Source organism: Protopterus annectens, chromosome 1.part1 (genome assembly GCF_019279795.1).
Source record: "Protopterus annectens isolate FY-2018-M chromosome 1.part1, PAN1.0, whole genome shotgun sequence".
Lineage (NCBI taxonomy): Eukaryota > Metazoa > Chordata > Ceratodontiformes > Protopteridae > Protopterus > Protopterus annectens.
The window spans coordinates 520409737-520422638 of record NC_056726.1 but is presented as its reverse complement, the minus strand read 5'-3'; the positions used below and the strand labels follow the sequence as shown (position 1 = coordinate 520422638).

Genomic DNA, 12902 nt, shown 5'->3' with positions numbered 1-12902 from the left:
TGCTTTCTGAGCAAATTGTTTACATTCTTTACCTTCTGTTTCTTCAGATTACCATAACAGTTCTTTTTATGAGATTCTGACTGCAAATTCTTGTCTGTCTTTTACCTTTTGTTTCTGCAGATTAATATTATTATAATTATTCTTCTAAAGACCCTTATTCAGAGCAAATTATTGCATTCCTTACATTCTGCCATAAGAGCATGAGTACTTATCTCCAGTATCTTCTGCATTGTCAAATGCCAGAACTTGGAGGGAGTCCCCATTCCCACACTTCCAATTTTTTTTAGGGGGGGGTGGGTGGTGCTCAAACATTTTGGTTGCCTGTCCTGATGTTTATCATGGGAACATTCCCTCATTGATTAACCCCCTGAAAAATTCAGTCTTCTAAGACTTTTTCAGCTGAAAAATAGTCAAATATGCTGGTTGTAGAGCTGTAAAGAGATATTGACTGTGGCCCAGGTGACTTGAGTTTGATTAGTAGCTTGGGTGTTGGGTGGCACTGGGGAGAAGGATGGATGTGTCCGTCTTTAGGAGGAAGGTGAAGTGAAGCACACAGGACAGGGGCTGTGATACAAATACATGGCCTTGGAGGTGGATCTTACACTCACCATGCCAGCAGTGGGTAGAGCATGCAACCATGTGGGAGAAGCATTCTGAGCCCCTAAGATGAAGAGGATCATCCATCTCATGTCTGATCAGGGGATGCATGATGGTCCACATGAATAGAGTTAAAAACTACATGAAACGGAGTCAGTGACTGCAAAGTTATTGAGTTACTTGATTTGTTAATAACACACAAAATAAATTGTGGTATATGTAGTACTGAAACAAGGTGCAAGCTTTTAATAGAAACAGAACTGACCTTGTCAAATGCTCTTGATATGTGCAGAGCAAGTAAAATTTCAGTACACATTTGATGATGTGAGGGAAAGTATATGTTTAAAACAGAATAGAAGTCAAATAAAGAAGCAAAACGGAGTAATCTAATCACGGTGTGTTGCAAATTTACTGAATCTGAAAAAGAAAACAACGGTAATGTACAATAAAGGAAGGATCCTGGTGGAAGACAGAGTGCAGTGTTTATTAGCAAAGACAATATTCTAAGATGGGAGACAAAACGCCTGCATCCTTTTAATTCAAGGTTGCAGTAGGTATGTCTGTAAGAAAGCGAAGAGCCATTGTCCAGGATTTAATCAATCTTACAGAATGTGTGCTAAACATGATGGTAAGGCGGAGGCTGGACATCCTATGTATCCAGGAGACAAGATGGAAGGGCAGTGCAGCAAAGCCACTTAGCTTGGGATCCAGAGTGTACTACTCAGGAGGAGGACAGGCTTTATAAGACAGTGAGGGATGTCATCAGAATCAGTGATAGAATCATAGCCATCTTAATTAAATGTAATGATAGGGCAATGTTTATAATCTCAGCCTATGCCCCATAGCAGGTTTGTGATAGAAAGTAAAAGAGTGCATTTAGACAGCAGTTGCAGGACCTACTAGATAAAGCCGGACAACATGAATTGATAATGTCACCTGAATGCAAATGGGACAGACAGAAACCAAAATGAGAACTGCCTGAGTCCACAGGGGTGGGGCAAAAGATAAAGAAAGAGAGGCCATTCTAGACTTCTGTCTAGAAAATAGCATAATGGTGGCCAACACATGGTTCAGCAAGGGAGACAGCCACAAGATCACATACAAGAGTGGCCAACATATCATTCAGGTAGACTTCCTCCTAGTAAGGAAAGTGCAGTGGGGCTAGAACCAGCGATTGCAAAGTCCATTCCCAGTGAAACAGTCACTCTCAGCATAAACCAATGGTTGCCACAGTCAGCTTCAAGAAGTGGACAGAGAAGGTTCTAAGATCAGTAGAGACCAAGCTGAAGACCTGGATGTTGACTGGAGAGAAAGTTCAGCAGTTCAAACCGTTCAAAAAATTACTCAGAGCTCTAGCATCTCAACAAGAAGAGGAAATAGGTGGAGTTAAAGGATAATAACACCTCCAAACAGCATGTGTGAGGACTACAGAAGAGATGTGTGGATATGCCAGGAATGGATGTACAGTACATAAGGAAAGCTGGTGGTGAAATGCAGAAGTCCAGGAAGTCATCAAAATAAACAAGGAGTGCAGGAAAAACTGGGAGAAAGAAAAGACGGACCAGGATAGGAAGGAATACTGATTGGCTAGAAAAGAGGCTAAGAGAAGGGTTGCAGTAGCAAAGGAAAATGCTTCAGAGGCACTCTACCACCTTCTGGAAGGTGACTCAATAGGTGGCACAAAGAAACTATATCAGGTTGCAAGGCAAAGACAAAACAATAAAGAGGATAGTCAAATGCACTTCACAAGGGATGCCAGCAACAACTTGCTCATCAGTCCGCAGGACATCAAAGGCAGATGGAAGGAGTACTTCTAGCAGGTTGTGAATGAAGAAAACCCCAGAGAAGATGTTCTGCCCCATACACAGACTACAATGAAAGAAGAGCCCAACCGAGGAGAAGTAAGAATAGTGCTAAAGAAAATGAAGTCATGGAAAGCAGCAGACTCAGATGAGATCACAGCAGATATGATAAAGATGTTGGGTAAGCTGTGGGGAAATGGCTGCTAAGGGTTATAGCAGTATGGGGAGAAAGGCATATCCGAGATGATTGGAGGATAAACATACTAGTGACAGTATTCAAGAACTAAGGGGAAATTCACAACTGTGGCATTATAGAGTTATTGAACTCCTGTCACGCTCCATGAAAGATCTGGAGAGGGTGATTGATAAAGCAATAAGCAAACTAGTAGAAAGTAAGATGGGAGATGAGAAGTTTGGATTCAGACCAGAATGCAGCACAACTGACCTGGCATTTGCAATGAGACAAGTACTTGAGAAGAAGCTAGAAATGAGAAAACAGTTCAACTGGGTATTTCTAGACTTGGAGAAAGTGTATGACAAGTTCCCAAGAAAGCTGATTTTGGTAGTCCTGTGGTGGTTCATAGTACCATAAACATTAGTAGAATTAGTGCAGGCTATGTATAAAGATCAAATAACTCAAATATGAACAGTGTTTGGTCTCACAGAGGGGGTCTCAGTAGGCGTGGGTGTTTATCAGGTTTCAGCTGTAGCCCACTGCTGTTCAGACTGGTGATGGACTTCATAAACAAACAGGTTGGAGGGGACAGCACAACAAAGTTGCTGTCTGCAGAGGATGTTGCATTATAGGCAGACTGTGAGTAAGGACTTTAGCAAAGGATAGGGAAATGAAATGCAAAACTGAAGGCACATGGGATGAAACGGAGTACAAATAAGAGAGCTGTAATGGCAGCAAATGGGAAAAATTAGAAGAAACTGATAACTGAGATAGAAAGGAAAGTAGTGAAACAGGTTACTAGCTTCAAGTATCTGGGAGGGTGGTTGAGGAGAAGGGAAGTCTGATTGAGGAAGTCAAAGCTAGAATCAGAAAGTCTGCAGCAAACTGGCACAGAGTGTTAGGAGTACTATGTGACAGAAGAATGCCAAAAAAAAGTTGAAAAGTAAGGTGTACAAAACAGTGGTATGACCAGCACCTACTGTGTCATACAGAAACCTGGTCAGTAAAGGCAGAGCAGTTGAGGAATCTAAAGGTGAAAGGAGATGAAGTGCCTGAGATGGTTGGTAGGATGCACACTGTGACACCAAACTCTAAAACTTGACCTACATTTTCTAAGCTAATCTCTTGGCTGCACAAAAATAAAGTCCTGTAAAATTCAATAAAAACGTATTCAATGATCTTTGCTCCATCTAAAAACTTGAATCGAAGGCAATAATTGTAACATTATTCCAAGTATCATAACAAAAGTAAGTGGGTTCTCACTCCTGACCTCTCACTCATCATTATCCTTTATACTGAAAACATTACTTCCAAGGTACTTACACAGGTGAAACTCTGGTACCATATATCCCAGCTTCTGTCTCTTTCTGCTCATGCCTCTTTTGATAAAAACATCCTTATACCGAAATTAGAATAGGGACTGCCCTTCTTCCTATGCCTCCATTCAACACAAAGTAGACGCAAACTAGAAACTTCTGAGAACAACATTTTCAAATTTGTACTTCTTGCTAAGGCCAATAACACATTTTTATGATCTGCTAAAGAAGTTACTTGGTTTCCTATTGCAAACAGAGCTTTGTTTTTGAATGCTACTTTAATCTATAAAATTCTTCAGTCAGAATGTTGCCCACCTTACAAAAGAGTACTAATAGCATGAAAACTAAACTATTCTCTAAGAAGGCAAGATGACTTCCTTCTGCTATCCCATCCTATAGGCAAAAGAGCCTTCTCTGCATTGGGTCCCGCAAGTTGAAATAAGCTACTAAATGAAGTAACTTGGTCTTCAAATCAGCCCTAAAATAAGATTTAAGTAAAGATGCAGAGTGTAAGTGCTTCAGTGACACTTGCTAAAAACGTTTTATTTTACATTATGTATAACTTACACACTGCTCTGATTTTTCTGCCATTGTTTCTTATGATTGGTTTGCTTTATTTGCTTTATCAGTCACTGCTTGTACTGTATGACAACACTTAACTTGGAATATATTTGTTGTACGTACTAGTTATACCTTGTACTAGTTAACTCTTGCCTGTACTGTATAACAGTTTTTATCCTATAATATTTATACCCGGGTCATGATAGGAAAGGGTCAGTAGACCAGCTCACTCACTTGGTTAAAGAATGGAAATAAAAATGCAGATAAATAAAAAAGGCAAGAAATGTTCATCTAATTCTGATAACTCCATTTTATCTAAGATAGGAATCGTTCTATCTACTGCTGGGGAATGCAACCCACTCCATTCAGCTTTTGTTCAATGAAGATTGTTTCTTGCAGCAACTCAGAAAGTTGCTTTATCTTTCTCTACATAGTCTTCATCTTATGTCATGAGAACTGATGCTTTAATTCTTTCACCAGACCTGCTTTTATCTCAATTTCATTTTTTTCAGGAAAAGCTTGATAAAAGGAAGTCCTGTATTTGTCCTAATTAGAATTAAATTTTTGCTGTCAAGGGAATATTATTGCAAACCTGTGAGCAGGTTTTCCTGATGTTCTGCACTAATATTATTTAGTTTGTGTCAGTCTTTGTCTGATAACTTGCATTTGCCTTCATTATTGAATTATCTTCTTTGTACTGCAGTGGTGGTGCTGCGGTAGTGTTGTCGCCTCACAGTAAGACGTTGTCCCATTTGATTCTCAGCTAGAGCATGTTCTGTGTGGAGATATGCGTGAATGGGCGTACTTTCGTTGAAGGTTGTGCATCAGAGCTGGTAACTCGGCACGTAAAAATCTGATGCCAACCATTAGCGGACCGGAGTTCTACTGTGGCGACCCCTAACCGGGAAAAGCTGAAAGACACAACAACAACATTCAATTATCTTCTTTCAAACAAGCTTGATGTCACTTTTAACTGTAAGGAAAAGATTACAAAATCTCCTTTTGAACCAATCGTGTTGGTTCCTTTGAACTTTCTAACTTGGAGAAGAGCTGTATTGTACATTGTTACCTCAACCACAAAGCTGAGGTGAAAGCACTGATGTGCTGTTTGTCCTGTGTCCTATACTCTGTTTCATAAAGTTTATAGCGGCCTTGCCAACCAGTTCGTTCTTCATGTCTGAGGTCGTGTCTAGCATTGGTGTAAACCTAAAACACTCGCTGTCCTCCAACGTTGGTCCTTGAATACTGATGAGGAGGAGTTGAAGCTGTGAGCTAACATTGTTAGAACTTTGGACATTATAAAATCTGATGCACCTTCTTTTTACTGTGAAAAAATGAGTAGTTTCTGTGGAAAATTTAAACATTTCTAAATGCTTTGTCAGCTCTGTTGTATTTTGCTGTGAAACAGCTGCCAGTTATGTTTAGTAATCTAAGCTTAGTTTGAAGAGTAATTACCTTTGCAGCATTTAAGTCAACTTTCATCAGGAAGAATTTATGAATGTATGAATCATTCTGCAGTGCAGAGGTTCAGTAAGCATTACAAACTATTACCTGTCTAAAGTCGGGTGAGGTTATGCTGTACTGGCTGTCCAAGTTGCACCAGCTGCCATTTCACCTCAGTTGTCAGATGCATAGCTCGCTGTTCTACCCGAATGTAATGAAGTACTGGGGAGAAATAACTGGGAGGAAAATATTGTGATGCTGTTGCATGAAGTACTGTGTAGAGCTGTACATTACTAGCTCCATTTGTGTCACTCTGGAATAAACTCCTCCCTCTGTCTCAGTTTAGTTAATGTAGGTGTTTTAAGAGTAATAATCTGTTGCGTTTTCCTGGTGCAGTGTTGTAAATGAATGGTTGCTGTATAGGTTATGGAGGGTGATTTTACAGCCAAGCAAGTCCAACGTAATTCAAAGGCCGAGTCAGTGGAGCTGTAAAGTTTATATTGCAGTTTTACCAGGCATATGGTAGGTACCTAAGGTAAGGTGCATTTGGAGACAAGACAGAATACTGAGCAGTCTTTATAATGCTTATATGCCTGAGAGGGGTGTTTCTGTATGTCACTAAGTGCTGAGTTTGTGGCAGAAACTGATCTCATATATGCAGTTAATCTAGACTAGTGTATGGAATTCAGATACAGTTTCTTTTATGAATATGCACAGTTTTAGTTGTTTTATCTTTAGGGGCTGTGGCTCAAGGAACAAGCTAAGCTCTTTTTTACAATTTGGACAAGTACACGCACACTTCCTAGAGTCTGTGATTGATAACTGTGTTGACCAGAAAATTTTGTTGGAAGGGAGGAATCTGTACTGCTGCAGAATTTTGAGTCAATGAACTATCCCATTGAAAGGACTAATACACAAATGTAGTGTTTCATTAGACTAATGTAATTGTGTTCAATTGTTTACTATAATGGTAAGTACCTCCACAGCTGTATTGTCTTCTGAAATATAGACTGAAGATGTATGCTCTTGTTTGTAGACTGCTGGAGGAACTCGTACAGAAGGAGAAAGAGTACCAAACACTACTGCAACAAGCTATTGAAGACAAAGATCAAGAGATAAGAAGAATGAAGATGAAAGCTCAGAAAACAGGTAACATTACTTGTGAAGTCTGTTATAGAGCAACTTTGTAAATGGATATCTGATAAAATGCTGAAAACCTGAAGTGACTGAAACTAAGAAAAAATATTTCTCCCAATATGGTCTGTACATTTTATAAACTTTGCTTGTGGGGCATCATTAGGACTGGTATTGTTTTTATTTAATAAATGACATTACAAAGTACAGAGCTGTTTGTAAGTTGTAGTCTGAAAACCTACTGTATATCTGTTGCCTGCTTTTGTCTTCATGTAGTATTTCTGCAGAGTGTGAAGTACATGTTTCTACCATCATAGTCCTTGGTAACCAGGTTGTTTCCTGTGGTACATTGCCAATTTTCATGTGAGACTATGGGAATTTGTTAATTAAGTTACTTAGATTTGTACAGTACACGTGGATGATTTGTACAGTACACGTGGATGCTGGAAAATTAAAGGTCTGCATTGTGCAAGTTGTTTTTGGGCATTACTTTAACCACTATGTCATACTGTTAGGCATTCCTTGGGATTCATGAAGGTTGCCACTAAGGGAGTACTTTGTGTAACCTTTCCTCCCGCATTGCTTGTGCTGTATATTCATTCAAAAAGACTAATAAGTGTACACTTAGTGGTAACCTTTATGATCCCAGCCATTAATTCCATGTTGTGTTCATTCTTGAAAACTTAATTTAGCATGCTATCATCTCTCAAAATAACTTTAGTGGCCAGTAATAATGACACATCTACTCATATATTAAATGTACATTAAGAGAAGTATGTGGCAGGAAATGGAAAAAAAGATAATTGAAATCTGGGATTAAATGTGTTCTACAACTGTAACCCGTCCTTAATTTATGCACATTTCAAAATAATGTGTTGTCCCCATCCTGACACCAGAGTGCAGAAGATCTTCACTGGCACAACCTCTGTTATCAGGCCATACATGGAAATTAGTAAATGGATACTAGCTGGTAATGAAATATTTTCTATGCATATGGGAAACGCACAATATGCTTTTCACCCAGCGGCCCTCAACTCAAGTAGTTTTGCTACAATACACTTCTGCCACAAGAGTGCAGTCAGAAAATCTTCTTAATGTAAAAATGCTGGTTTTAGAGCTCAAGTGCAAGGAAACCACACAATCTAGATACTACTGTCCTGAAAAACTAGCAGACACAATGTTATTAAATACTACAGTGGCAGTGGAAATGGTTCAGCTTTGAAACTAATAAAGTGTTAGAAATGTAACAATTAATACAGGATTCTTATGAAATACGGTAAAAATAATCATCAGACGTGCAAAATTATACTTATTTTTTCACAGTGGATGGCTTTGGATGTCTCATTTTCTCTGTAACTCTCAGGCGAGGTAGCCAAACCAACATCAGCTCTGAAGAATTGAGCCAACACTGGGCTTATGTGGGATTTGAACCTGGGACTGCTCACACCCAGAGCAAGAATCATATCCCTAGATCAACAAGCCACTAAACGTTCCTTGTATCTGTGAGGTAAAGACCTTAACCATTAAGACAACCCCTTGCCCTCTTTATGCCTTTTTATTCTGCTGTTTCCAAAACTGCTGATATGGATACTCTAATTTGTTTCGGCAGTGTAACAACAAGAAAAATATACACATGCCCAAGTAACACAACGGCAGTATAGTAACACAATGGCAGTATAATAATATTAAAAAATCAACACTTAAAGGTTGCTTCTTTTAGAAAAAAATATACTTCACTGCTTCCTACAAGGTAACAACTATGCTCAAAAATCAGTAAGAGAATAGATATTGTATATCTTGTCACTTTAAGATTAACATGATAACTATTGTTTTTATAGGTAAGGGAGTTCCTTTTCAAATGCAATTGTACATCTTTCATGTGGAATATATGCTGATTCACCCAAGTGCATTTTTAAGAGGGGCACTTCCATATTTGAGAAGTCTACACTGGAAACAAACTGGCACTATCTTGCCCTCAGTTTGCTGACTGTCATAAAATGTGTTTGTGACTCTGGTTACAGCTCATGTTCTTTCAAGGGCTCAGGGAAGTTTGATGTACTTTTTAACCCATCTCTATGTGGTTGCAAGCTGGATACATTCAGTAAATTTTCAAACTGGCCTTACTTTGACCTTCATTTGTAATGAGTTGGCAGACTTTAAAAGTTACAGAATACTGTCACAGAAATACAAGGTGAGCAAATTGGTGTAACTAAAGAAATAATTTTTTGAGCTGAGATGACAGGATCTGAACTGCATAGACATAGTAAGGCCTTGTTAAGTTTAATTCTGGTGGCTGCCAATAAAACAATTACTAGAAAATGGAAATCAAAGTCTAAACCAACTGTGCTTGAAGTAGTGTATATTGTACAGAGATAAAAGAACTGGAAGTGGGATCTTTTGAGAAGGGTAGGAGCAAATTGCATAGAAAAAGTGAAAATTGTGAAAAAACACATGCAGAATAATGTTTTGGAGCAGGAGTGAGATTTAAGGGAAGGCAGGAATTGAGCAATGTATGTAATGTTAGATTTATGATTGTGCAAAGTAATATATGTGATATGTAATGACTGTAACTGTAATCATGTTAATATAGTTTTTCTTTTATATAAATATATGCTTGCACATGTCTTAAGTGGTAAGTCAGTAAAGGTGTTTAAAAATGGTAGGAGTTACTTTCATAGGTAGGTGCTAGGCTATCGGCACAAGGGCCTACATAAGCCTAGCCAGCAAGGTTCTATAGCTTATGCCACCCAAGAAAGTTATTTTCCTGTGCCACTGTCCAGCAGAGACACAGAAGTGATCCCCGGGGTGTATTTCTTATTTCCCATCCACTCATCAAGATTTTTCTCTAAGAGTGCTAATGAGGAACATTGCTTGACATAGATGGGTAGCTTGTTCCAGAGTATAGGAAGTCTCTGGGACAGGAATCTATCCCTCCAGCATGTCCTGTTTATTGTGGTGACAAGGTTTAGGTTTCTAGAGCGTGTAGCTCGGAGGGATTGGGATTTCTTTAGGTGTAGCATGTCCAACAGCTCTGATCAGATCAGCAGAGATCACCTCGGAGTAGACGATATGCTACGGAGTAAAGTTGGAGAATGCCTCTTTGCCCAGTAATTATAGTCACTTTATTCACTGTGTACACCTCTGATGTCTAATTGTTATAAAAACTGTTGACAGTAATATATTTCAACTTCATGCAAGCACATAGTAGCCTTGACAAGCTAGATCAGTGACTGTTTAACTAAGATCAAATGAAAGCAGGATTCAGTCACTATCATCTTCAGACTGCCTCTCTACTCACCAGTTATAGTGAGATTATTGTCTGTGTACTGCTGAGTTTTTATTATGGAAAAAATACCAACTACAATAATGCATATCCGTATAGTTCATACAAGCAAGTAGTAGCTCTGCCGAGTGAGATAAATGACTTTAAGTCAAAGGAAGCCTTGGAGGCAGTGGCTATAAAAATACACGTTATTGTGTACATCCAAAAGGCAAAACAGAAACAGCAGCTGACTTGTTTTTAAAAATAAACACGGTATTTCCAAGGATTTCTTCACTATTTACATGCAGACTGTGCAGCCTTTCCAACAATGGGTTTCTTAAAAAAAAGTCCATGGCTGCAGCACTTTCTTAGGGCAACATTCCAGGTTGGAGTTGTAGATATCTCCACCAGGTGCACTTCTCAGCAGACTGCAACTGAGCTGTCAGACTCCATGTTTCCAGACTTTTCAGGCCAGCTCCTTCTTGCCTCTTTGATGATCCTCCTAATGAGAAACTAGCTTCCTGTCTTACATGGATGCTAAATCCTTCTGTACCATAGTAATCATCAATTTACTAGTTAATACAAAGCTGTTTCCTACTAACATTCTGTGAGAATGTTCCCACACCCCATTTACGTAAAGACACAGTACAGATTTACCGCACTGAATATGTCACAACTGCCCCCCTCCAAGGATACAGTCAAAAGTTTTGGATACAGTATTATGGGTAGTAGGATCTACAGTCCATTGATATTCTGATTTGCTAGTCCAGCCCTGTGTGTCACTGTGAACTAAAAGGGTTGCAGGTATAGTGCTCTAACATCGCTTTATATTGCTTTCAGCCTAGTTACTGTGTCACTGCCGTGGAGTATGGTCAGTTAAGTTGAAATGCCTACTCAATAACTAGTACTTCAAAAAATAGAAAACCTACTTGATTGGTAAACTGCATCTTTCTGTGTGGACTATCAACTTTCTACATAGCTTAACTTTCTGCTAATATAACACATAGGGTACTCATTACCTTTAATGTCTTCGGACAGCACTGTTCCTAAAACTGCCTCTGATGCATCAGTGTACAGGATGAATTCTTTACTAAAATCAGATGCCACTAACCTAGGTAAGAACACATAATTTTGTTTAGTATATTAAATGTACTATCTGCCTCAAAAAAACATTTCACCTTCACAGGACCTTTCCTTCTTGTGTGATCTGTCAAATAACAGGCAGCAGTCACAAACTTCGATACAAACTTTACATAGTACCCAACAGGAGCCTCCAACTCCCTTTTAGTGGAGGGAGCAGGTTAGATGTCCTGACTGAAATCCCTGTTGCAGTATTCCTGACACATGGGTTGTCACAGCTACTTTCTGGACTTGGGTACTAAAGCTTTATCTTCCTGAGGTCATATGTCTGATGCATGACCTCAGGTTATGTATGTTGAGGTATAAAGACAGATGTATGAGTGTGGATCCTCAGACTATCTCGCTGCCAAGCCTGAAAGCAGATTGTGCACATGTCAAACTGATTGCCGTTTGGTTGTTACCTTTGTTTTGATCATTTATCCTGATAAGTGCCCCATTAGGGAACCTTCCTTTTTACTTAGGCTAATTTGCTGAAAGTTGTTAGTTGTCAGCAATGGGGTAAATGCAAGTACAGTAGGCAGATTCTGTACAAGAACTTGCATACCAAGTGTCTTTTTTGCCTAAGCCCAGAACATGATCAGAAATCTTGCTCAATCTGTCAGTCCTTCTTTCCCAAAACCCTTGGGTTAAGGCTTTCCACTCTCAACACCTAGTCCAAGATGGCTGACTCTGCATCTTGGACATCCCTTTGCTGCCAAAGAAAAAAATAAAGAAGCTTTGAATAGATAGGCAGTTCAACATTTCTGACTACGATGTACCTGCTGAGGTTCCAAAACATGCGGTATGTCAGGTTACCATTCATTTGCCTGTTAACAATACCCTGTCTGAGGACAGTATGGCTCCTGAGATCTTCCGACTGGTGATGTATCTGATGAGCCACATCTCTTCATTTTCGAGGGACCACACTGCATTCCTCAGATTTTAGTTAGGGAACCTATCCCAGGCTCTCTAATAGAAGTCCGACTTCCAAACCTCCATATCTCATCCAGGCAGATGTCATGCCTAAAAAGAAAAAACAGAAGACTAGATATGTGGCCTCTCCCTTAGCAGGTAAGGAGTGGCTAGACTTCTCACAGGGATTATTCAAAACTATTATGACTTTGAAACTTCCCTCCTTTGGATCTCTGCAACCACAGGCTACTCCTCAAAAACCTACCCTTGTTTATTCTTCTGAAGAAGAACAGCAGTACACCTCTGACCATTCTCTGAACTGTTTCTTTTAGCCTTTGATATGGTTTCACACTATTTACTTCTATCTAAACTATCTAATCTCAATCTCTCTGGGCCCTCACTTAGTTACTTCACTAGTTACCTCTCCAACAGGCAACAGTCAGTTAGATGGAAACAACAAATTCTCCTTCTTCAGCAAAATTACAATACAACTCTGGCCCCAACAAAAAAATTCACCGACTGTGAAATAGGACAACCAGATAAAGCAGAATCTCATTATTTCTCTCTCTCTAGCGCTTCGG

General features: G+C 39.3%; 1 protein-coding gene across 1 annotated transcript in view; it reads left to right on the top strand.

Annotated features, from left to right (window-relative positions):
- MAP3K5 (mitogen-activated protein kinase kinase kinase 5) overlaps positions 1-12902 on the top strand; it is a 2923819-nt gene that overhangs the window by 2876069 nt on the left and 34848 nt on the right. Inside the window, exon 27 of the mRNA XM_044087116.1 lies at positions 6931-7043. Within this exon, the coding sequence (XP_043943051.1) occupies positions 6931-7043 (113 nt within the window). The remainder of the gene's footprint in view (positions 1-6930; positions 7044-12902) is intronic.